The 27,106-nt window shown below is 40.1% G+C and overlaps 1 protein-coding gene across 7 annotated transcripts; it reads left to right on the plus strand.

Moving 5' to 3' along the window:
- The first annotated feature begins 525 nt into the window (after positions 1-525).
- Positions 526-27,106, plus strand: fgfr1a (fibroblast growth factor receptor 1a). 7 transcript variants are annotated; one of them, XM_058070855.1, is made up of 19 exons: positions 526-1,093; positions 6,980-7,154; positions 13,437-13,679; positions 13,775-13,864; positions 14,170-14,342; positions 15,985-16,108; positions 16,710-16,900; positions 18,179-18,329; positions 20,942-21,138; positions 21,403-21,548; positions 22,118-22,239; positions 22,580-22,690; positions 22,909-23,099; positions 23,867-23,989; positions 24,073-24,143; positions 24,228-24,365; positions 25,748-25,853; positions 25,932-26,126; positions 26,331-27,106. In XM_058070855.1, the coding sequence occupies exons 2-18, from the start codon at positions 7,067-7,069 to the stop codon at positions 26,106-26,108; spliced, it is 2,442 nt and encodes an 813-aa protein (XP_057926838.1). In that variant the 5' UTR covers positions 526-1,093; positions 6,980-7,066; the 3' UTR covers positions 26,109-26,126; positions 26,331-27,106. The 7 variants fall into 7 exon arrangements, with proteins under 7 accessions (XP_057926838.1, XP_057926836.1, XP_057926839.1 ...); XM_058070853.1 differs by having other exon boundaries at positions 25,932-27,106; XM_058070856.1 differs by having other exon boundaries at positions 20,942-21,132; positions 25,932-27,106.

Raw genomic sequence — 27,106 nt, forward strand, 5'->3', positions numbered from 1 at the left:
CGTTGTATGCCCTGTTTATAGTTATAAATTTTATAGAAAATAATCGATCCTAAGTTAAAGCAAAGTGTGTGGGGATCCGCTGAGATGCAGTGGATAGCAGGGGAAGCCAGGTTTCCTCCACTCCAGTAGGCCTACTACAGCCCGAAGCCGGACCGGAAGTTAGTAGTATGGCTTTCAAAATAAAGTGTCTCTGGCGCAGGGGAAGCAAAGTGCAGTTACTGAAGAAACTCAACTGCTCTCCGAGTTGATAAAGGAATGTAAACAGTTGTTTTTGTAATTAAAATACGTCTCTAATTGTTGTATTACTTTCAGATTTTTTTTATTTCATTTGTTTATTTTATTAAAATAACTGTATTTGCTGATTTTTCGTAATGTTGGCATAGTAGCATAGGCATTTAACATTTCGTTAAGTCTTACTTTTTGTACATACACACACACACACACACACACACTTCACACACTTCACAGACAGGAAGTGATCAAAGTTACGTGGTGTAGCTTGACAATGGTCCGAGGATGCACAAACTAGTCCCAGATTTGATGGGGGAGGTTTGGAGTAGCACGGACTACTGTTGTTGAACACACGTTTCCACCAGGAATAGTCTTTATACTTTTTTTTATAGAATCCCTTTTGGGTGCCCTTCTGTGTTTTAACACAAGGTTTTCCTTTCATGGGCGACTTTTGGGAAACTTTGCCGGGGATTCTTTTTGCCGGTGGTGAGCGGAATGTTTCATGGTGAGTAAAGGGGATGTGATCAATGGACGACCGAGCCACGAAAGTTAGCCAACGGTGCTTGCGTTAAAAGAAGAATTCAGAATTCGGTCCATCGCATTATCTACATTTGCTTTTCACATTTGGGACATTTTCCGCTTTTTTACGTTCCGTAATAGGGGGCGTAAGTTGTTTCCACCCCTCAGTTTGGGGGAAGTTTTCTCTAAACATTCCATAGTTGGATCGAAGTGGAGCTCCCTCATTACGACTGGATAGTGGATATACTCTTTTGGACAAGTTTTTCTGCAATCCAATTCCAGCTGCGGAGTGTTTTTCCTCAAACCAACGCTGGCTGTCTCGCAGCAGCCCCCCGCCAGTAAGGTGAGCTGTTCCTTTCTTTCCCAGAGAAACACGCTTTATTGTATGTTGACGTGCTTTGGGACGAGTATTGTTTCCCGCTGCAATTCCAAGGAGATCTCATTGATAAGGTAACCCAACCTCTCCTAACAAGGACATCACAAATATTTTCAATGTTGACATTTAAAAGCTTATTAGGTAAACGTATTCTTATTCTCTATGAAATGTCAATACAAGACTGTGCTATAACTTTTTTACCCTATTAAATGGCTAATATAACCATAAATCAAATAACCATGGATTACAACAAAGACAACGTTTATGTTAATCAGAGATGCTCTATTTGAAGGGAGTCTTCTGTTTGGGACACATTTACTGTATCTATTATGCAGTACCGAATCGGTGCTGATGGCTAAATGGTGCCTGAACTGGTAAAAACAATAGATTTTTATTTATATGCAATTTTGTGACATGCAAGTTGAAGAGAATCATAATTGAAATACTATAAATGTGTGCAAAAATAATTACTGTTGAAAAGGTTTGCTAGTTAATACTACATGCAAGAGCGTTTCTTAATTGAGCAAAATTAAGTTAGTGTAACAAGCTACTTGTGTTGTATGTTGGATGTTCAGAATTCTGGTGTTTGTGAAGGCACCTCACCGTTAGTGGTGGATACAGAGGAAGGTTTGTGTTGCTGGTGTGAACAGCGATGGAGAAACGTGTGTTGGAGTCAATGTATCTCATTTTTGCCTCCTTCTGGTGCCACTATAGCACTGACATATGGCACCATTAGATACTTTTCCGTCCAGTCACTGCCATGAACATCAGAACCTGTCCCACAAAGCGTGCATCCCGAGGCTGACAGCCTTTTCTTTATGCTGTGAAAATGAAATGGATCAAATCCTTCATATATGACAGGACTGCTCTGCTGTTTTTAAAGACATGCTCTGGTGGTTTTAGGAATCTGGTGGCCGGAGTTGGTTAAATAGTCTAAATCTAAACAATTTTGCAATGTTTTGCTCCTCCTCATTCTACATTACTGAACATCACAACATTGTAAAGTTATGCACAGTATCTAAAAACCTCCCATTTGGGAAATGTAAACACCTTGTGCATTAAGCACAGGTTATGCTGTGAAAGGCACTTGGGATGTAAATGTGAACCAAATTGCAACGTGTCAAGCTGCTTCACATTGATTGTTTTTACATGTAGGTGTAATATCATAACACCCGACTTCCATGGTTTGCTGGTGAAGTGCATATCCACACTGTAAGGCTGTAGAAGGGAAAGCAAAGTGTTTTTATACAATACTGTGTAATATTTTGCACCTTTGCATTGGAGGAATGGTCTGCTGCTGCTCTGTCTGTGAACCGAAAGAGCAGAATAGACTACAGAATTTGGGAGCTGAGGAATTTTATGCATGGATGGCAATGAACAGTAATTATGGCAAATGCCATGTTGTGGGTCAGGCCTGTAACCTTTATCTCGGTTTAATAAGAGGTTACTGGTCTTTGAATTATTTAGTCTGTTTTAGGGAATTCATAACAAAGATAACCGATTAAATTATTGAGAATGTTACAAAATAATATTAGTTATGCTTAAAATTTCTCATTCTATAGCATGAGAAGAAAGTATGCCCAATTGAGTTATACTGTAGAAGTTCTTCAAGTTTAACTGTCTTACTGCTAACTGCGAGAGGCCTTGCTTATGCAGCTCAACAATCCAACCGCTTTCAAAGAGGGACAGCTTCTTAGCTTTTACCATCCAACAATTACGATATTGTGAATACCACAAATATAGTTTAGATCAAATTTAGAGATGTCCACCATCTCTCGGTGTAAAGTATGAACTACTCTTGGCTGAAATGGTTTGTTAAATTCAGCAATGTTGCTTGTTGTGATTTTATGACTTGGTAGGGATGAGTTGGATACTCGTTAAAAATTAGTATCTGTAACAGATAATGCATTTTTGCCGGATACCAGTATGAAATGAGTAAATCTCGTCATTGTCTGTATTCGTGTTTAAAAAAAAATGCTCATTATATGTATTCAGTTTTCACGCTCTGTAACATAGTATAGTGACCGCCCACCCCAAGATGACTTTGTAAGCGGCAGCCACAGAGTAGCTTAGCATTGCCTCATTCACGTACACAGTGCAATTGGGACATTGAAAACATCTCAGCGTTTGACACAATGCTTTCACTTTATTAGGTTTTCTTCAGCTCTCCTCTATTTTGGTTTGTATCTAAAGTTACTTGGTAAACTTGTTCTGTAACATGCAGACTCTCAACAACTGTCTCATAGCTACGTGATGCATTTCACAAGACAGCGGGTACAATCGTGCATCAGTTGTTTATTTTTGTCTAGTTGTTTGGCTAGTGATATAAACTTAGTTGCAAAAACTGCTTGTAATACTGAACGCAGTGTTTTTGAGAAAAATACAGTCAACAAGGCTGGCAGATTATTTCCCTGTTGCCATGTTTGCATGAATCACCAACTTCACACAGGTCATTAACAGAAATTAAAGAATAAAGTCTCAAGGATCACTAACACACATACACAGTACACATGTAGCTAAATAATATCGCAACATCTGATCAAGCCATGTCGATTTCAGACTTAAAATAATGTGCAGAGCCCCGCCCATTTCTGATAAGACAATGCCCATTTCCGGTTTATGCCATGCCAACCCCGAGTACGGCTACGGATACAGATAATTTCTATGCTGCTGATACGATACCAATACCAATCGCATACATGCAGTGTAAATGTTTAAATATACTACTGGCTATATTAGGGATCAATAAGTTTTTTCTTGTGACATACTGTATACTTTTACAAAATGAAAAAAGCCAAGTTCATGATGACTCTGTGCCACGTGTGAGAGTCGTATAACACTTTTTAGTTTGACTCCTGCTCTCATGGGAGTTGAGGATGACAGAGCTTTGTGTCAGGCTTCGGACAAGCAACTTCCTCCTCTTCGCTGACTGGTCATGGTAGTGACAAGAACAGGGAACATACTCTGCTGCCTTCTGCGGTCATGCTGCAGAAACATTTTCTTGGAGTCTTCCCAAGGTGTGAGTCACTGCTTGCAAAGCTGCGGTGACCAAGCTTCTTCGTCACCCTTGGATACCTCTGGCCAAAGTCAGCTGCTGGAATAGTGAAGTGTTCTCGGAAAGTGAAAACCATTGGCGGGCAACATCATGCCCATTTAGAAGACCAACACCCGCTGGTGATTAACTCTGAATCAGACTGTGCTGTGGGTAAACAAATAAAATCAATTAGAGCTTTGACTCACATGTGACGCTACTTGGAGCTAGTGCTGGGAGATAAGGCCTGGTATATTTATGTTCAATTTTGATGTATGATACAAATGTTGATATTTTTTTAACAAGAGTTTAGACAAAGTCACATATGCACGCAGAGGTGTTTCACAGTATGTATATATATGTATATAAAACAATAAAACATTGTTAGAGGTATTTTAGTGGGTAGTCAAAATAGGTGTGTCCCAGTGACGTGCATTGTTAGGTAGCTCATATTAACTTTTTTCTGCCGTTATAATGCACAGAAAAGGGAAAGAAATATGTGTTCATGTACAATTTGGAGTCGCCAGTTGACCTAACATGCATGTTTTTGGAATGTGGGAGGAAACTGGTGTATCTGGAGAAAACTCATACATGCACAGGGAGAAAATGCAAACTTCACACAGAGATGCCAAGCGGCGAATCGAACCCTATCCAATCTTCCCGATCTCCTGACTGTGTGGCCTACATGCTTAACACTTGGTTGGAATTGTAATTGTTAGTACAATTCTCTGCTTCTACGGCTGGGTGATATGGACCAAAACTGATATCCCGATTTATATTTAGGTTGACTATCGATATAAAATATATATCCCCATATTTTTTACACAAAGTGAGTTTATATGAAAGTGAAATATGCAAAGAATATTGCAAAGTTTTATTAAAATGTAAACAATCTTATAGAACAATATCCTCTGAAATAAAATAGTATATTATCTTTAAATAAATATCGAAAAGTTAAATATAATGTGCAATCATGCTACACTCACGGTAGTCTATCTGTAGTGGAGTTAGTATTGTAAGCGCTTCAATCTCGCGTTCGCAAACATGGTTAATTCTGTCTAAATATAGCAATCTTTATACTGTCTTTTTTGCTGTTCACTCCCGCTATGCAGCCTCTATGATCTACGATCGCTCCGTGTAGCGAAGGGGTGCACAAAGCTAAGAGCTGCTCTCGAACATACATAGCAGCACACTTGCTTAAGGGGTCGGTATGACACAAAAAACAAGAAGAAAGTAATAAATGAAGCACTATTAAACGCTAAAAATGCAGCAGAAGACACAGAGCTGCCTTAACTTGCTTGCACTCAAGCGGCACCATCTTGAAACATGAACGTTCGCGTCAAATTCTGTCTCTATAGATGTGAACGATATGCTTGTTTTTGATATCGTAACTGCTTCCTGAATGTGCACTATATGCATCATGGGAATTGTAGTTTTTTTTTAACCATACATTAGTTGCATCATTATTTGGCTTATAGTCTGAAATTTACAGTAATCAAGTAAATGGTTAGGCCTTTGACCGACATAGTCAATACTAACCAGACACAAACAGCAAGTGGTTTGTTCCGAAACACATCAGAAAAGAGGCAAAAATGTTGATCACTGTTTTCCAAGTCAAAGCTTATGTGTGTGAATGGTTTGTTTTGGCTAAAACACACAGGCAATAGGTCTGCTTTCATGAATGAATATGGCAATTAAAAAATATCCACCTGAAATCAGAGGCTACATTTTGTAAAAAAGTAAAAAAAAATCAAAAGGAGATGCAATGTTATTTAAAAAGACAACCCTCGAACCACTGATAAAAGAGCTGCTGCAAAGTCAGGCACATTATGCAGCACCAATCACAAAGAAAGCCTTGGAAATCCTGGAAGGGCTAATACACTAGGAACATTATGGGTATTCATTCATACAGACCTCTGCAAAGCATTAACCTGCTCAGTACTATACTAGCATGAAAACCGGAGTTCAGAACATATAGAGAGAGGGTGTCGTCCCACTGAAAATAATATTTATTCAAATAACACTGAATCGAGTAATTAATCGTTAATTTTCTCCATAGTCGAGAAATGAATTGGTGTTGGTACTGCCAACACAATTTCTTGCAAAGTACTTTATGTCCAGCTTTCCACTGTGTAGCTCCACAAATAGTTTTTTCAAGTCTCTGCAACTTACGAGAGCAAATGGTTGTTGGGTCTCTCTGGCTAACAGTCAAAAACAAATGTTAGGTGATAGATCTCTCAGTGTCGAAATGATGTCTCTCTACAACGGTGTCACATAACATACTGAGGTTTTTTGGTCTTTAACGGATTCCTCAAGGGGGGAAGGGGCAAGTGTTAAGATGCTGGGGGCTGATGATGCCAGCAGATGTGTGTGGGTTGCTCACAGTGCTCCATTTTGTAAGGAATAGTTGGGAAAAGGGTTTGAGCAAACAAGAGCCGTCATTACTTCATATTTACAAGTTATTGAAAAGAAACCTCTTGTTCCTTTGCAAGACACATTTATCGTAGCTTTGGTTGTACTTCAGGAAGGCTGCTTATCTACAATCTTATCAGTGTTTTTGTACAAGATGGCTATAAACTTCAAATACTCCACTGAACCTTGCAGTCATTCAAAGCAGTTTTAACTTTTTCCAGTGTCCTATGTTTTTTGTCGACATAAATGTAGACTTATCATGTTCATTACATGGTCATAATTCTGTGCATAATCCCTTGATTCTGATTAATAACATTTCATCACATTCTTATGCTGCCCAAGCAAATATTTGATAAACCTGGACTCAGCAGAGACTGACTCATGTATTTGATTTTTATTTTTTTTTGCAGTTCAAATCTGTCAATGACCTGTTGCTGTCAGGTTCTGAATGGAGTTCCAGTCGTCGAGAAGCCAACAGTTGTAGCTCCCTCAACAGGATGCTGAGGAGGCCAAGTGTACTTCTGTTTCTGGCTCTCTTTGCCCAGGTTTTAAGGACACAGTGCCGTCCTGCCAACCTTGATGAAGGTAAGTTGGTGTGCTAGATTAACTTGGATTCTAGTATTTCTAAATAACAAACAAATCAAAACGGTGGCACGAAGGTCTTAGGTCTGTCTTATCTTAACTTGTGAGAAATAGTCCATTGATAATCAAAGCTTTGTTCTTTGTACTGGAATGTATGACACACTGCAGCTTTCAGTGAAATCTGCCCTTTGTCGCATTCGTCTTTCTGCCTCCACCCCCATCAGAGTTGTGTTATTTGAGTGCACTTCTCTGAGTCCTTGCAAGGGACAATTTACACAAGGCCGCCTTGAACACAAAACTGTTGAAAATGGTGTTTGTTATTTGGCCATTTGTTATCATTACAACTACTATGTTTTCCATCTGGAAAACACAAACTACATGTCTTTAAGTGTGAATTTCTGAGAACTTGTAGTGTCACAGATTCCGAAAAGTCTCTTTTTCCTGGAATATGTGTGAAACATCACTATAACCAACAAACAACCTGATTTCTATGGACATTTTTGCAGGTTTGTGACTTTGACAAAGAAAACGTTTTTACAGTAGCTCTCCGATCCAGGAATATATTTTTTTATTTGTGATTGTGAAAATCCATGAAAACCGCGGAAATGTTCTTTGGCAGTTGGTAACCACATATAAGATGTAGTACCACCAATTACAAAATGGAGTATAATATATTCGCAGCAACATGGCTAATGTGTTTGCCAAGAAATCTGCAAGTGGGTTTTGCTTGGCTAAGTCCAGATGAGTCTCGATTGGTTGCAAGGACACATGTGAGCGCTGCATGGCTCATCATTAAAATCACAGATACGAGCACACAGAAATGGCATATATAAGTGCTGTCTCTCTGCTCTGTCCTCTCCCGCTGAGTCTGTGGAAGAGTGAGTTGTGAAAGCACACACTAGCTTGTGAGAAAACAATGTGGGAACCAGAGTGGCTAAGGTGAAGCAACTCCAACCAGAACTCTGCTCAGGGCACAAAGTGGGGAGTGAGTCGGATCTGTCTGCTGTCATAACAGGGGCTTGCCTGCTCCAGTTTGCATGCATTAATTACACTAAAACATTTAACGTAATGAATGAAATAAATTAGTTACCACTGTTAAGTTATTTTTGACAGGGCTAATTAGTATAATATCGGATCACGTCATACAGATCCTAATCATCATAATCATTTCAAAATGCACCTACATTGTTTTGTGGCTGGGTTAAATAAAAACTTGTCCTGTCACATTTTTTTCATTTATTACCACAACTCTAATATAAATAATAGAGAAACTATTAAATAACAGGTTGGACAACTGACTTACTCACAGAAAACCAATACGGACACAGAGCCAACATTTCAACCTCCATATAACTAATTGCAATTACTGAGGAAATTACCAATGCTATGGAAGAAATATGCAGTATTTATGGACTTGACAAAAGCCTTTGGTTTTGGGTCAAACGCTACCTTGCTATTAGTTAAGCAATATATGAAGCCAGGAGAAAACACAAGCAAGTTTAAATATTGCGCGTGGAGTTCCCCAGGGGTCAATACTGGGACCAAATTTAGTACTATTTACACATGATACTACTGCTGTTTGTTCTTGGGTAAGAACACAAGCGCTAATTGAAAATGTCATGCATGAAATGTCATGGCTATACTAAAAAGATGGTTTGATTAAAAATAGATTATCCTTGAACTGACATAAAACTAAAAGGAAATGCTAGGAAAGGATATGCAAGCAAAAATACAAATAGACGGCGTGGACATCGAAAATGTGAACGAAAATAAATTTGGAGGCATGAAAATAGATGGAAAAAATGACCTGGAAAACTCATTTCCAAAATATATAACATAAGGTAGCAAGTAATTGCTCAATAATAAATAAAGATAAAGTACCCAACCAAAAATCACTCCATACTTTTTACTGCTCTCTGTTTTTACCATGTCTAACTTATTGTGTGGCGATATGGGGTAATAACTATAAAAGCAATATTCACTCGCTAAATATAAAAAAGATGCAAAAAAGATCAGTGAGGATAATCATTATACCGCTTATAGTGAATATACTGTACAAATCTCTTATTTCTAAAATCACAAATAATTAAAATTTGCTGATGTAGTACATTTTCAATTGGCTAAAATGATGCATAAAGCAAACAACCAGTTACCTAATAATGTAGAAATACATTGTAGAAATAAAATAAGCAAAAAAAAATTAGCAAAATTGGAAACCTACAGTGAAAACGCATGATATAACTTGAAAAGGTTGACATGTTGAGAGTAATAAATAATATAAAGATCTGATTTTAAATATATGTGTCATGGCATTTTTAAGCTTTATTTCCATCATTGTGCAACATTTGGTCCAGTGACCAAAATATCAGCACAAAGTATCTTTTTTTCTACTTTAGGTCTGAACCATGCACACATAGTCTTGAAGCAAGACTGTGCAATGTTAGGACTTCCTAGAAGAGATTTTCTCAACGGATTCACTTCCAATAAAGGAGAAGGAGGTGCCGAAACCAAAGCCCCCAAAATATGAGCCTTTTGGATGTGGTCCAACTGTGTAATCGCTGCCTTGACTTGAGGGTAGATAGGTTTGGGTGTGTTGACAGTAAGCAGTCGGAAGTGGGAAGTAGCAGAAGGATATGACAAAGCTCAGTGTTATAATCAGAATAATTAAGCAAGGCTCTCTCAGGCAGTAAATGCTAAAATAAACTTGCATAGGTTGTACTTAAGCCCACCGTGGGACAGCTTAAGTTAATGTGTCCCATCATGTGAGCCTACTACAAAAGCATTCACCGATCTTTGCAACAACAAAAAAGTATTTTCTTAGTAAAAGAGAAATAAATGGACAAATGTATTTATTAGTGTAATTTATTTAATGATAATATACTGCTGTTGAACATACGTTTGTAGAGAATAGTTATCTTCCAAGGTGAGCCATAAATTTCCATTTGGGTGGGAGCTGTCTGATGCATTTATACTCCTCTGTTCTTAATCACCAAATGGCCAGGTACTATCTATGCGCCTCTGTGCTTTTCCTCCTGCTCCCCCATTGACTTTGGCTTGGGAATGCTTCATGTTTCCCCACTTCCCTGCTGGGTGACGGATGGCTTCAGCTGTCTACAAACAATCACAGCAGAAGCATTTGGTTGCATTCCTTTTGTCTTGACCAGGGAAACAAAATAGCTGTATGGAAATTGTCATGTAGTATGCATGTTTCTTTCTTTGTCTTGGGACTTCATGTTGTGTGTTGCTCACATAAGAAAAGACTGTTCCCTGAACAAATTAAATATGTTTAATCCCTCTCCAGCTACATGTGCCCATGTATTTGGTTTGACAGGGTTTCCCCAATGATTTTTTGAAGCTGTGGTGGTGGGCTGCATTGGAAACCTCCCTGGGGCCGACACAAACAAAAAGACTAAATTGTTCAACAACACTGTTCAAATTACATAACTGTCTTGAATATTAACCAGGCTACAACAATATTGTTATTGTAGCCGCTAACACGAAAAACTAAAACTGTTTATCTGGTGGAGTAACACAACGCCTCACTAGCCGCGAGTCTTGCTGTCAGTCACAGACGGAACAAAAGGAAGAGTGGATACCTAGCTCTCAATTCCATTACAATGACTCAACAAGATGCTCGTTTGCTGTCGAGCGGACATTGTATGTTTCGTTGTTGTTGCTGTGCTGCTGTTGTTGACTGAAGTAGCATAAGTTCCTGGGCTAAATAAGTTTTGGTGATACGGCAAGATACTGTATTACATGTATATCCATCCATCTATTTAACCGTTGTTTAAGTGGGTTTTGTTGTCAAAATAGGTACATCTCAATGACATTTTGATAGTATAAAAGTGAGACTTTGTCTTGAGCTGGCTATTAAAGTTGTGGTGTGATGCTAAATGTTGCCGAACTCATTTGAATCATACTGGATGAGTTTGAAGGTTAACTGTACCCAGCACAGTAAACCGTGTAGCTTCCAACTGTTAATCCATGCTAATTGAGCAGCAGCTCATTTAGCAGTGAAAGGGTCATCCACTGGAGTGGTTTCAGGAGAAAGTCTCTTGGTGAATGTTGGGGGGGGGGGGGCTTGCTAATGGACATTGTTCTATTCTTTCACTTCCTGCTTGTCCTGACCTTTGTCTCTAATTAATCCCTTCTACACATCGTGTACCTTTTCAATGGCTTGTGGCAGTTTAAGCATAGAACAGTTGTTTCTCTATGCACCACTACAGAGCCACAACTAGCCGGATTTTGCTGCATTTACCCATTACTACAGTGGGAGCAGGAAATCCCAGAAGTCATTCTTGCAGCATATTGCTTTCTATCGTGTAGCTAGAGTGGATTCCGACGACTGGCGCCAACTCTTCCTTCTGACTGTAAATTGGAGTGGGCTTTTTTTGTACCCCTAGTTGAAAATGTATCAGTTCTTACCTCTTTGCCCGAATTCCTTTCAGGATTTTTATTAGGCTGATTTCAAATTATGTCAATCATTGTCTTCGCAAATAGTTGGAAGTACTATCCAGATGGGTTGCCAGGATCTTTAATCCTGTATAATCCAATCATAGCGCGAGGAGGATTAACTGAGATCAAACGTCCTCATATTCAAAAGAAATGTGGGGAGGTTGCCACGTAGGGTGAATAGGTGAAAGCAAACTGAAGTTGCGTGTTTGTCATGACATTTCCACACAACCCCATTTAGTTAGTGACACCTTTTAACTACATTGTGTCACATCCCCCCCACCCCCCAGTTGTCTTGTCCCTCAAGCACAAATGGTCTTGACTGTGGTCTTCAATAAAACAACAAGCATTTTTTTACAGCGTTTCTGGGCGTTTTATGATGTCTGCAGCTAGATTAACAGCTGGGATGTTGACACAGCTTTATCAGTGGCATCTCCATTTAGAAGGCAGGAACAGAAACACACTGGATGGCCCCCCCACACCGGGCAAAGGGGTGTTCTTGTGTACAGCCCAGCATGCAGGTTGGCTCACTGTAACCAATCACTATAAATGTCTCTTCTACTTTGGACCCTTTGCTTGTGCTTGTGAAGAGAAAGTTGATCCTACCCCCTGGCCCCTTTTCCTGCTGGGATTAAGAGCCTGTCAGACATATGCAATCCAGGAAATACCTTTACTAGACCCAAGTGGGGTCACCATAGCAACTGGCGCTAGAACCTGCCGCTGCAGGCCCTCACTTGCTCACTCATGTACACATGCTCACTCTCGGGCTTCCTCGCCATTTTTGTGTAGAGGGCTTTGTTTTGCGAGTGTGACTTTGTTGATATAAATAGTGGTTTGAAACTATAAAATCATGTTGGTAATTGTATTCACAAATATTATAAACAAATTGATCGTAGTTAACAATTAAAGTAAACACAAAATAAATTTGAAAAGTGAACCGTCCATGCACTTCTGGAAAGTTGGCCACCGATGCTTCTTACCTTTGTAACCAGACAAACAACACCATTGTGACGGACTGTGTGTCATCATAATTGGGTTACTCCCTCCCTCTTGGGTTATGTAGTCATTTAGAACGGGGGAGCTCAGGTGTCCCGCTCTGTGACGCTTCCTCGCTCTTGATTCCTGTAATCAAATTTCACCTTCGTTTCCCAAGGAGCTCCATGCCGGTTTGGTGATTGGGCCCCATTTACGATGCAATTTAATTTGGGGAAGAGGCATAGCAGGCTATGTGCCAGAAGGAAATCAAGGAAGGTCTTTTCTAGTGTCTCTTGGTCAGAATATTAAAGTACATTTTTCACCTAGACACAGCCTCACTTTTGTGAGGAGTCTGATTGTTTTATGTCAGCAATTGTTTCCATTTCTTTTGTCTGTGATTTATGTCGTTAATGTTTGAGTTGGATCTGCTACTGCTGCTGCTTTTTCTATCGTGTTTCAGCGTTTCCCACAAGACTACAAAGTATCTGTGGCAGGGTTGGGGGGCCAGATGACATGTTTTTAAACCGTATTTAACAAAATAACAAAGAGTAATCGGAGCACCCAGCATGCCTTTCGGGCACTTTGTAAATAACAGTTAAAGTCATGTGTTTGTTGTTAGCACTTAGTAGTTGTAACCCCCATACAAGGGTTATTTGCTAACTTACCTGTTGCAGATTTATTATTATTAGGTTTCACACATACAGATTCACATTCTAATCTGGGCAAATGTTAAAAAAGTCATGCCAGATCTTTTCTGTGGTGTTCCGAATGACAGTGTGGCGGGCAGCCACAAATAAATGAAATCTTGTGTTTGTTTGTCACTGTCAGGCTGTAACTCTACCCAAATGTTCCTTTTAGTCTCCACAGAAACACAAGCAGAACTTTTCACCCTTTATCTCGGGGGTCGTTTGGACCTAAGCTGCTCCACCAAGGATTCCCTTCATTCTGTCAACTGGACTAAAGACCATGTGGTCATCTTGGATGGAGAACACACACGTATCCGCAATGGTCAGCTGGAGATTGAGACAGTGGAGATGGCAGATTCCGGCCTGTATGCATGCACGACCTTTGGCAACCAAAGCATCTTTTTTAATGTCACAGGTATTGTTGTAAAACTCAAGCAACATTGCTAATGCTAATTTTCTTTCTTAAACCTGGATCGTATGATAAATAATAAAATCTCTGTTTTTAAACAGTCGATACTCTGGCCTCATCTGAGGACGACGATGAGGACGAAGAATCTTCTTCCGAGGAGTCTAAACTATTAGGCAGCCAAAAACTGCTTCGTAAGTTGTCTGATCCATGTGAACTCACTACCACTGCCACGTTAAACAAATACTTTTTTGAACACATAAGGTGTGTGTTTGTGTGTATCGGGTGTGGGTGTTTGACTATGCCTCCCTGACTGAATCAGATATGCAAGTGAAATTCTAACTATGCACATTTTAAAAACACAATAGAATAATTGAGTCCTATCTCTTTAGACATGCAATAAGAGTTGTGATACTTGTTTGATTTTGTGCATTTGGTAAAAAAAAAAGTCAACATAATAATGTCCTCTCTGTGGTTTTTTTGTCTCTGTTTATTGTAGCAATGGCCCCACAGTGGGCTCATCCAGAAAAAATGGAGAAAAAGCTTCATGCTGTCCCTGCCAGTAAAACTGTCAAGTTTCGCTGTCAGGCCAGCGGCAACCCAATACCCACACTGAAATGGTACAAGAATGGAAAAGAGTTCAAAAGAGACCACCGAATTGGAGGATTCAAGGTCTGTAAAATTACACTTTAAATTTTTAGTATAGTTAATATTATTTTGATATCTCCTCTTGACTGAACAACACCCCCTTCGAAATTTGGTGATGGAACCTTAGTCTTTGACCAGGAGTGTGAATGTGAAAGGGATATAATCTTCACGTTAGATCACAATCTCGTCCCCTGAGTAAAGAATGCCGATTGCAGTCTTACACCACACATATTTAACTGATTATTTAAGAGACTGTTGCGAGTCACAATCATTCACTTGCTTTTTCGGCACATCAAGCAAGTCAAGGTTTATTTGTAAAGCCCATTAAAACCAAACAGCTCATGCTGCCCCAAAGATGCGGTGATGGTATATTTGGACATCCTCTGCAAAACAATGACTAGAAATGTTGTACTTTTAAAAATTAAAAGTACCTGGAGAAAACCCACACACGCACAGGGTCTCCTAGCTGTGTGGCCTGCGCACTAACCACTCTTTCACCGTGCAGCTGGTCAACAGTTGCGTCAAATCTAAAAGCACCGGCATGACTGAGTTACCAGAGTCAGATTTTTTTTTGTTTTTAAATGCTATTGGGTTTTTTTGTTATCAAGTATTAACCGGCCATGACAAAAGATCAGTATCGCAGTCATGGGACATATGTTTGCACATTTAGAGACATGACATAGAAAAACAACCCCCTCTCGCTTATATGTCTGCTGTGTCCATCAAGGTGTGGGCTAGTTCAGCCTTGTCTTATGCAACCCAAGGCTTCTTCCATCCCAGCTGGGACACATTTAGGAGTTTCCTCTCAGCTGCCTGTTACCTCCTTCTTTGCCCAGCCCACAACAGCCAGGCAGCAAGCATATTTTACCATCTGGCTGCTGTATTTTCAGTCACGGTGCAAAGGTCTGCTGAGGCGGCTCAGGATGCCTCTCATCTCTCCCACTCTTGCTTTTATGGCTGGGGTTCTATTGTTCATATACTGTACAGCATAGAGACATACCGGAAGAAGGGAATAATGTAGACCACATGTATGAAGCCAAGCACAACACATCTGGCAGCAGGCCGCTTGAGTCCCTCATGTTTTAGTTAAATGAGGGAAAACCGTATGGCTGTGTCTCTGTACATGCATGTTTGATGTTGCCATTGCCTTAGAGGTTTGTTGGCTAATCACACAGTGCTGGTCTGGGCAGATTTATGGAAGAAAAATTATAACATGTCTTGAAGAAAAGAACTAGTCATCTGGCGGTGCTAATAAGACGGGCTGCTGCAGATGTATAAGAAACATGTACCCAATTTTCTTGTGGGTAGAACAAAGATCTGCTGCTTAATATATATGTTGGCAACAGGAAGTGAGAAAAGCGCTGGACCTTGTTATTGTCACATTCCACTTCATCTACCTTCTTCACCTCCTTTTTAGTGAACCATTCATATTGACAGAAAGCACATGTATGAAAATGAATGAGGCCTTGTTTTGTCTTAATTTGGTACACCAGTAAGCCAAAACATTCTGAGTCCTTATAAGTTCTTTGTTTGGTGAGAAAGCTAGACTCAACAAAATACATCTACTGTATGTAGTCGCTGGAAACTATCTCTGAAAGATCTGCCATGACTACACTGTCACTTGATTACTTTTTTTTTATACCTGCCACTGTTTTCCAATGGACAGGTTCGTGACCATGTGTGGACCATCATCATGGAATCTGTGGTTCCTTCAGACAAGGGAAACTATACCTGTGTGGTAGAAAACCAGTATGGGAGCATCAACCATACCTACCAGTTGGATGTTGTCGGTAGGTGCTTAATTTCACCAGAATTACAAGAGAATTTTCATCTATTTTTTTTTCCAAATGCAATTCCAGAAAATTAATGCATTGCTTTACAAGTGAGTCAGTCACACACAAATCTATTCCCTTTAATTTGTCACACCATTGTGTGGACCGTTATGCTACGCAGTCATTATTAAAAGTTGGTTTATGAGAGAATGTTTATGATCTTAAAAAACGCATATGAAGTTATTTTTAGAATGGTTGTATATACCTGGTTAACAGCACACTAAATCATTAGGTATACCTGGCTTGAGTTCCATACACCCGAGGCGAGGCGCCTGAGTCCTGCCATGACTTGTTTGCACTCTGGTGCTATAAATCAAATTCCCCATGCCTGTGTCTCCAGGGTCTAGTGGGACCTCACTAGGGATCATAACCCTGACAAGAAGTCAGGTATTACTTCTGGCAGCAGACATTTTATTTTAACGTACAACCTGTCAAGCTAATTTTACACAAGGTTGAAAAAATACATTTTGTCTTCTTCCCTTTTTTCTCAAATTGAGATATATTTTGTGCAAATGTTGCAATTTTTCCAACAAAAATTTATGTTTGGGTTGTGTTGCAGAGCGCTCTCCACACAGGCCAATCCTGCAGGCTGGCTTACCCGCTAATCGCACTGCAGTGGTGGGCAGTGATGTGGAGTTTGAGTGCAAAGTGTTTAGCGATCCTCAGCCTCACATTCAATGGTTGAAACACATCGAGGTCAACGGGAGCCGTGTTGGTCCAGACGGCTTACCGTTTGTTCGTGTTCTAAAGGTAGGAAGTCAACGTGATTTGTTTTCATATAATAAGACAGATTGTTGACATAACATATCTTTGAACACCCCATTTTTCTATGGATTTGTTGTTTGACAAAAATTCCGCCCCGATTTTTGTACACTGCCTATTGTACAATATCACGCATAACAAATTAGTCTGCTTGCCCTGTATTGTATAATTTCATGGAATCGAGCACCCAAACAAAGCACCCTAAGTATTGGTGACTCAGGGTCTGCAATTGTTATTGAGTGCCATTCCTAATTAACCCGCCATGGGGCTAAAGAATGTTGATAATGCGATTTGAGGTGAGAAACGCTATTGATTTCAAGAAATAACTCATTGCAAAGTACGACGATGGCGTCCACTCTCCTCACCATCTTCTTCTTCGTAAGGTAAAAATGCAGGTTATGCAGGTCATTCATCAAGCATACCTATTTTGCATTGTTTTGTACAAATAAATCTATATTTATTCTCTATGAAATGTATTTTTGTTAAAGGGGACCTATTGTGTTCATTTCAGTTGTGGACTCCTATAGAGCAGTTACACACATGCTCGCCTTTTTAGGCATGTTACCTGAACAGTCATTTTCTGGAAGTCATTTCACCATGCTAACATGGTGAAATCTTCCACAAAAGAGTGCAGTGTGGAGAGGAGACCAGGCGTACAGCTTGTACCCAAGCACGCCCATATAAGGAAGTCCGACTCATTGTGACATCACTGTGCCAATGTTAGAAAAACTCTGAAGCCATACCAAACCTCTTTCAGGACTCACTTCCAAATGCGCAAACCTCATTTATCTGAAACGTTGGCATCATTTAACACGGTAATACAACATTCTAATTACATTTGTAGGTCACAAAAGTGGAAAAAGCATAATACGTCCCCTTTAATATTTGTAGGTGTCTAACACGGATTAATAGGATTTACGTTATTTCATGTTTTTTTCTGACATTTTGGAATGAATTATCATATTTTCTGCAGTCTATTCCGAGTATAAGTTGCATCAGTCAAAAAAAAGAGGCAAAAAACATAAAAGTCAGAGTCGCTAATAAATTGCTTTTACCTGTACTTATAATGTAACTATCATAATTTGGAAAATGGGATGATAACGGAACTTGAGGTATGGCTGTATTCTCTCCAACAGCTGAAATGTTAATAAAAGTGAAGTTAACGGACCTCAAACAATGTAAATCAAAAAGTCAAAATATTGAGTCTAAGTGTTGAGTGGTGCAACTACTTTGTTTGAGCTGCACATAACATTTTTTTATTTCCAGCATTCTGGGGTCAATAGTTCGGATGCTCAGTTGCTGACCCTCTACAATGTGACAGAGGAGGACAGTGGAGAGTATATTTGTAAAGTGTCCAATTATATAGGGGAGGCCAATCAGTCGGCCTGGCTGACTGTCACCAGATTTGAGCCCACAGGTAAACATCACCGAAGCTGCATAGGACAACACAGTGAAGGCACTTCTAAAAGCACCTGAAAAAAACTATAGGCTGTATAACTGGAGACAACCTCAGCTGTTTCTCTCCTCCCTGCCTCCCTCCGTTTTCTCCCTCCCTCTCTCTTGCCTCAGTGCCCCTGACTGTAAATGACGCTATGGAAAATTCCCAGCGGAACAGTTGAAAGTGTTTAGTCTCAGGTTTACATTGGACCTGATCTCAATTCTCACTCTTTCCTTTGCTGTGCCATTCTTCTTTTGGCCCCCGTGCCATCTTCTTTCATTAATCTCACTCCCTTGCCCTTCACAGCGCTCACGCTCTCTTCACACACTGTGTGTGGACTCCCTTTGTTTCTCCCCAGCTATCCTCATCTTTCACCAACCTCCTGCTGTTCGTCTAATGCTCATGGTCCAGAGAAAGGAATGTGAGCTGTGTCCAAGTGTGAGTGTGACCTGTTCTGCTGTGGAGTTTTCCATGTTGCTCATCTCTTGCATGTGGAGATGAGACTGAGGTGTTCAACATGGTGACGGGATGGCCCAATGCGGTGTTCAGTCAGACAGATCCAACCTAACTAGCTCCACCACTAACAGATTCTAGCCTGGGTGGGGATCTCCTTGACAAGTCCTTGGCTGTGCCTCTCAGTTGTAACTTTTTGGTGGACAAATGGTGTTGGACGAGGAGGAAAACCCTCCTCTCCCACTTTTTCCTTTCAGAATTCTTTACTCATGGTTCCTATTTCTCTATTGGGCCTCTTGTTGGGTCTGCTTCCTTTATTTTCTAGACCGCCGGCCTTAACACCACGGACAAAGAAATGGAAGTCCTGCAACTGAGAAATGTGTCTTTTGATGACGCTGGGGAGTATACCTGCTTGGCGGGCAATTCTATCGGGTTCTCTCATCACTCTGCATGGTTGACCGTTTTTGAAGGTATCAGTGGTTCTGTCTCTCTCTGAATTCCTGTCCTGTTCTTTACAACCGTCCGGCTATCTGTCTTCACGTTTTTCAGAATGTAAAACTAATGAAATTCTCTTGGAAAATGTGAGCAGAAGCTGAGACGGGTTGTTTTCTTAACTTCACTTCCTCTCAGCATGGCACCTTCCTCATTGTATGCCATGCTGTGCTTACATGAAGTTTAAGAATGCCAAACAGGTCATGAGCTGCCTAGCCTTCCATAAGAATTAAGTTAAAAAAAACAAAAAAAAAAACATAAAAATCCAAACAAATTATTCTTATTGGCCTCATCCAGGTTCATTTTAAGACTCTTAAAAGTATCCTTTGGAAGTTCTGGTCAGATTTCACTTTGAACTGTTTGAACCATTCTGCGCTTTAATTGATGTTTGCATTTCATTTGGTGTAAAGCTGATTTTCTTTGACAAACGCTTCAAATGACATGTATTCCTCATGTCATTTCCTGCTGTGAGAGCAGCGGCTGGCTCTGATAATTGGCCCTCTGTACTTTGTGTGTCTCATTCCTCTGCGGAGGAATGGGCATTTGTCCAATTATCAAGTTGTTTGTCAGTCAGCCTCTTCACTTAAGTGAAGCTCACTTGTGTATTGCTGGTGATGGGTGAAGCAGCACATTTGGTTTGGGATGCACAGTAGATCACAGGGGTTCAAGGGCTCCAATAAGTGGCGCCACATGTTGGACTAGACTAGATGTTAATTTAACGCTATTTATCATGGGTGGGGGGGGGGCGGGGTGATTATAAGATTTTGAGCGTTTATTGATTACTAACTTAGAGTGAATTTGATGGGTTTTCTGTGGAAACAGTCTGTACTTTTGAGATTTTTTAAATACAAATTATAATAGTAAGAAATAAAAATATGTACCTCTAAAAATATGTAATTTCTTATCAGAAATCTTCACATTCGCAGGGCTGTGAATGTGGAATCATAGATTTACGGGGATCCACTGTAAGTCATTTAATTGACTCAGTACTGATCAAAACCTAGAAGAAATTCATGCAATATCTTAAAGCCACTACACCATCCCATCCCAAACCAACATGTGCCTTTTTTATGTGGTGTCTTCAATAACTATTTGGGTTAATAACAAGTCATTCAAGTTAGGCCTAGTGTATGGGAGGATAAAAACAACATATGATTTACTTTTATTTCCACATTACACTCGTTGTACCACAGGTACATAGTTATTGGCTTTTTCCCCCAAAATGACATTCATGTATCACCCACACCTACACATAACCTTTTAACATTACATACAAGTAATTGAGCTCCATAAATGATTACTTATGAAGCATGGTGTGTGTGTGTGAAGTGTTGTGTATAAAAACCATACCCTTGACACTCTTACAGATGTTGACATTTTCCAGGTTTGACTTAATTGTCAATTTTAAATTCATGTTTAACCAATTGCCATTTTCCTAATTAAATACTGTATCATTGTGTTTTATGTCGCCCACACGTGTCAAAGGGTGTGGTTTTTGGACAATACAGCTTGAATGTGCGTGTTTGTGTACAGTATGGGGATGAATGGGTGCTTGTGAGCGTGGTTTGTTATGTATCTATATGAATAGTTCATAACATAACATAACAGTTGATGCAACCCACGCCAATGCTCCCCACTCTATCTAGCTGTCCCACACTATCCTCCGGCCAATCACACCTACCTGGAGGTGGTCATCTACTGTGTGGGCTTCTTCTTCATCGCTGTCATGATTGCCATCGTAATTATTGTCAAGATACGCACCTCGTCCAAGAAGAGTGACTTCAACAGTCAGCAGGCTGTCCACAAGCTGGCTAAAAGCATCCCTCTGCGCAGACAGGTAACAGAAAGTAGATAGGGGGTTTGGAATATATTACCTTTTCTACTCCTTTCTCTCACTTTTTCCTGACGTGTATAAGTTGTATGATGACTCCCATAATCCTATAAAAAGCATGCTTCCATAGAGATTGTCAAGAGCTCAACTCTTATCAGGTAGGTATAGTCTTGAATATTGTAAACCTAGTGGTTGGTTTTCCCTTGACTAAATTAGCGTATGCAATTTGTGTCTGTTCCACTATGAGGGGAGTAATGTCAGGCTTCTTTACTTCAGGTGTCTGTGGACTCAAGTTCCTCCATTCACTCTGGTGTGATGTTGGTCAGACCTTCACGCCTATCTTCCAGTGGCTCCCCAATGTTGTCAGGGGTGTCTGAGTATGAACTACCCCAAGATCCCCGCTGGGAGCTTCCACGTGATCGGTATGTTCTCAAAACAATCTTTGATATTTACTTTTTCATATTTATGTTGCTATTGTTCTGTAGAATTGCACTTTTATGTTCCTGTAATTCTGCTTATACTGTTGTGTACAATTGAAGTTTGTAATAAAATTTTGTTGTTTTTTTTTAAATGTTCTCAAAACAATAACTTTAAAGAAAGGATCATCTGCCCCTTTTAGAAGTGTTATTTTATTGGTACGGTACAGCTTTTTCTGGCTAAATTAATGTATGCATGTGTGTATGAATTTGGATGGATTTGTGTAAGGGTATTTGAGTGGCTACATAGTGGATATAGTGGCTATAGTGGCTATGCTAACTGATTTAGAGAACATATAGTTGGTGAAGTGTGAACAGTTATGGTGTCCATCACATGTTCATTGACAATATTATTGATAGAGAACGAATACATTTATATTATGACTGTGATAACCTTTAAGTCAGATGGACAAGTCAAGTCACCTCAAAACAAAATGAAATAATTCTGTTTAAACATACTCATCTATTACAGTGACTTACATTATTATTACATTATTTTCCTCCTTTGCTTGCAGGCTTGTTCTTGGGAAGCCTCTGGGCGAAGGCTGCTTTGGTCAGGTTGTGATGGGCGAGGCCCTGGGTCTCGACAAGGAGAAGCCAAACCGTGTGACAAAAGTTGCAGTCAAAATGTTGAAATGTAAGTTTTCTCTTATAGGCATGTGTTTGATTACAGTTGATCTGTATCGTCCGATCTGAACTCTGGCTCAGGATACGAAGTGGGGAGTGAATCGCTGTTGACGGACATCACTGCTTATGGGGGTGTCATACAATTTCATGTCCAAAAATCCAAACTATCCCTTTTAATAAATTGAATCTTTTTTTATGGCTGCACCGTGGCCAAGCGGTGAGCGCGGTGCTGGACAGGCCTCCATATACGTACTTAGCCAATGACTGCTGCTGTTATTAATTGATTCACATGTATGCTTGGTTTTGAGATTTTTAGGTCCCCCAATATAATTTTTTTTGATATCCTACAGCTGATGCCACGGAGAAAGATCTTTCAGACTTAATTTCAGAAATGGAGATGATGAAGATCATTGGAAAACACAAGAACATCATAAATCTGCTGGGAGCATGTACACAGGATGGTAAGGGGACCCACCTTTCAAAAGCAGTAGTTAAGAGCTGTTCTGACGCTTGAAATATTCCTTGATTGACAGCATATATTTAAGGACGTCATAGTTTTGTGGGTATATATTGAAGTTAGCTTAATAAAATGGTGTTTTGTAGATAGCTTTGTTCATGTCATAGAAAAAGCTGAAATTAGTATTCTAACCGTCACATCATTATTTCCATTTGCTTCTAGGTCCTTTGTATGTGATTGTGGAGTATGCATCCAAAGGCAACTTAAGAGAGTATTTGCGTGTACGACGCCCTCCAGGCATGGAGTACTGTTACAACCCAGACCAAGTTCCTGTAGAGAACATGTCGATCAAAGACCTTGTGTCCTGTGCCTACCAAGTGGCCCGAGGCATGGAGTACCTGGCTTCCAAGAAGGTAATATGAGCACAGTCAGACTTTTTCTCTTTTTTTCCCCTCTTTTAAATTGACCAATATTAGAAAATAAAACATACCTAGCTATAGGGGGAAAAATACAGGTCTTTAGAATTGAACCAATCCATTGCAGAAGAAAATGAATAGCTGTAAATTAGTAGTGCAGATTACAGTAGATCCCTGCTTTTTACAGGAGTGACTTTTCGTGTCCTTCTGCGATTGGAAAAAATCCCAAGTGTATTATTGACACACGGCCTTCCTTCCTCTTCCTAACCGTCCTGTGAGCATGATGTTGACATGCTCCTCTCATTTTCTGATCAACATTTGCAATTATTAGGTTCAGCTCCAATGTAAAAATATTTTTTTCATTCCCAAAAATCTGTGAATTGACAGGATTGTAAATGCTGAATTGTGACTACGTGGGGATCCACTGTAGATTTACAATAACACCCCTCCATTTGATCATAAAGTACATTTCTTTCGATTTCTTGCCATGTCCCTGTGCCCATTAAGTTTTTGTGCAATCCACAAATCCACAGACATGACGGTGGATGTTTTTCATACATAATCCTGTAGCTTCACTGATTTCTATTGAAATGAATCATGATAAACACTGTGTCTTTTCTTGAGGGGTCGCCTTTTAGACATTTAAACCTACTTTATAAAAAAAAAAACCACAAAGTACATCCATGAATGTGATGATCATACTGTAGCTTATTGCTTTAGAACCCTAAGTGTTTGTATAACCATTTTTATTTTTATCCGTACAGTGCATCCACAGAGATCTTGCTGCTCGTAATGTTTTGGTCACTGACGACAATGTGATGAAAATCGCTGACTTTGGCCTGGCAAGGGACATACACCACATCGATTACTATAAGAAGACCACAAATGTAAGTACTTGTATATTTTGCGGGGAAATACTATTGAATATTATGAGACAGAATAACTGCAACAGGCATTAACTTTCCCACAGGGGCGCTTACCAGTCAAATGGATGGCTCCTGAAGCACTGTTTGATCGGATATACACACACCAAAGTGATGTGTGAGTATGATCAAATTGCTTTTTAAATCTTCTGTGATCTGTGTGGTGAAAACTCAGACCTTTGCTTGTGGTGATTGTCCGCAGCTGGTCATTTGGGGTGCTGCTTTGGGAAATCTTCACCCTGGGAGGCTCTCCTTACCCGGGTGTACCCGTGGAAGAGCTGTTCAAGCTGCTGAAGGAAGGTCACCGCATGGACAAACCCTCCACGTGCACTCATGAACTGTAAGGACTCATTGTGACCTGTTCTGAAGTTAGTTATTTAGTTAGATATTGGGCCAATTTTTTTGTGGATCCATATAAAGGTGTGAAACTCGGGAAACATCCAATAGAATCCAAATGATGATCTTTGCATTATCCCATACTAGGAAGGAGTCTGACAGCTAAAATGTGGACAGGCAAACATAAAAACAGCACTGCAGAATGTTTTACTTTTTGTTTACACTCCACCTAAAAGGTCTTTTTTTTGCTATTTTCATATTATCTTATTTCTAATTGTATTACATTAGTTTTGTGTTCTCCCAAGGGAATCCAGTGGATACATTTAATTTATAGTCATCCTCCACAGATGTTTTTGTGCACAGATCATATAGCAGTTTTATCTGGATTACATTCACATACTATGTTATACTAGTACTAATACTAGCTAGGAGTATGGAATGCTATTTATTCTTAAAATATAGGTGTAAATATAGGTGTATTTTGTCTTTTGAGCTGATATTATTGGAACCTCAACATGTCATTCATATAAAACAATTAGAGGTTAGAAGCATAGTCCGGGAACCGGTTTCATACTACCATAGTATGAAAAAGTCCCGATTTCTAAATCACTCATACTGTTCTTACGCAATGAAAGAAAGTGGAGCTCTGAGCAGCCACTACTTTGAAATATTTTGTCACATCCTGTGTTATTCCTCAGGAACTGGGCTTTCATGTGTTTAAACCGTATGCTGTGTTGGCATACATATTTTGTGTGTCGCTACAAATTTCTTTGTGGTGGCCTGCCACAAATAAATGTGTATGGGATATTTGTATACCTTGTTAACTTTGAGCGGTGCCAGTACGGCCGTGCTGTTGTCACCATCGGCATATTGCTCAAGTCAATGTCAGTGTCACACATTTCTTATGACTCAAACCAAAAAGCCCTGTTATACCCATCTGCATAAATTAGATGATAGTTTATACCACTGTCTATATATAGTATTGTTATAATGTCACCAGGCTGCACGGCGGTCGAGTGGTTAGCGCGCAGACGTCACAGATAGGAGACCCGAGTTCAATCCCACCCTCGGCCACCTCTGTGTGGAGTTTGCATGTTCTCCCCGTGCATGCGTGGGTTTTCTCCGGGTACTCTGGTTTCCTCCCACATTCCAAAAACATGCTAGGTTAATTGGCGACTCCAAATTGTTCATGGTTGTTTGTCTATATGTGCCCTGTGATTGGCTGGCGACCAGTCCAGGGTGTACCCCGCCTCTCGCCCGAAGACAGCTGGGATAGGCTTCAGCACCCCCGCGACCCTCGTGAGGATAAGCGGTTGAAAATGAATGAATGAATAATGTCACTACTAGAATATCCTGGTTGAATCTCCCATCTTTTTCTTCATGCAGATACATGATGATGAGGGACTGCTGGCATGCAGTGCCCTCCCACAGGCCCACATTCAAACAGCTAGTAGAGGACCTGGACCGGTGTCTGGCTATGACATCCAACCAGGTACTGTCCAGGCTACAAGTGAAAGCAGCAGCCATGTTTGTATTGTATCTAAATGGTGCCTTTCTATTCCTATTCCAGGAATATCTAGAGCTGTCCGTGCCCTTGGATCAATACTCCCCCAACTACCCTGACACTCGCAGCTCCACTTGCTCTTCTGGCGAGGACTCTGTCTTCTCCCATGACGCAGGTGCTGAGGAGCCCTGCCTTCCAAAGCTTCCTCCCCATTCTAATGGAGCAGCCATCAAGAAACGCTGATACCTCATCTGCATGCAGGCAAATATTGACATTTCCTCGGCTCGCTGCCTCATGGGGTTGTGTAATCTTTCGCTACATTCCCAGAGATGAAGCTAAGGACTGCTGCTGGTCGATGAGATGCCTCAGAGAACTTGTTGGATCTCATGGACTGTAGAGCACAGCCAGTTCCCGGGTCTCGGCAGAAGCTATGTTTATGGGGCACTTTTTTTTTTTTTTTTGCAGAACTTTGCCATGATGTCAGAAAAGGACAGGAAACTCGAGAACTGACTCAGATCATGCCAGGTCTTTTTCATTTGACTAGGTCATCCAGACAGCATTGTGCTTTATCGACCAAATCCAGAGCAAAGACTACCAAGGCACACGCAGCACCATTCACTATTCTTGTAAATACAGTGATGAAAATATAAATATGAATATATATATTTACACTATACTCTTATTTTTATGACCATAATAGATTTATTTTCTTTTGTATAAGGATGCGTTATATAGTCTGTAGAGTTTATCACATGACCATTTTTCAGCTTTAATTCCCCTCATTTAATTTCTTAACTATCAATGGAAGATATATGGATGCATTTTCTATTTTTTAAACATGCTTTTTAATAGTAAATCATGCATATCAGTATAACTCAATGTTTGAGGGGGCTCTGTCAAGCAGCAGTTAGCCGTGGTGTGTGTGTATGTGTGCATGTAAACGTGAGCGAGAGTTTGATTGAAACAGCAGAATTCTATCACATCTCGTCCAAGGAGAGGGTCAGAGCTGTACACATGTGGTTGTGCGTCCCACTTTTTTAGAGCCACTATAATTAGCTTCAGTCAACGTCATGCACTTGCACTGTGCATGCATGCCTGTTGTGTGATGAACTTACCTTCTACTGTAAATGCTTTAACAGAGTTACATCTGCCGCCAAATTACTTCTGATGATGAAGGCTTGCAGAACACGTGTCCTCATAAATGGATAACATGAAATAAAATGCTTTTTACAAAAAAGAAA

This window comes from Doryrhamphus excisus, chromosome 4 (genome assembly GCF_030265055.1).
Source record: "Doryrhamphus excisus isolate RoL2022-K1 chromosome 4, RoL_Dexc_1.0, whole genome shotgun sequence".
NCBI lineage: Eukaryota > Metazoa > Chordata > Actinopteri > Syngnathiformes > Syngnathidae > Doryrhamphus > Doryrhamphus excisus.

What these genes read in the sequence shown, in the direction of transcription:
- fgfr1a (XM_058070853.1), top strand. Translation starts at nt 7,067, where the DNA reads ATGCTGAGGAGGCCAAGTGTACTTCTGTTTCTGGCTCTCTTTGCCCAG. An exon ending in GGGAGCATGTACACAGGATG is followed by an intron (nt 22,691 to 22,908) that starts GTAAGGGGACCC and finishes ATTTGCTTCTAG; the next exon opens with GTCCTTTGTATGTGATTGTG. An exon ending in TCCACGTGCACTCATGAACT is followed by an intron (nt 24,366 to 25,747) that starts GTAAGGACTCAT and finishes TTCTTCATGCAG; the next exon opens with ATACATGATGATGAGGGACT.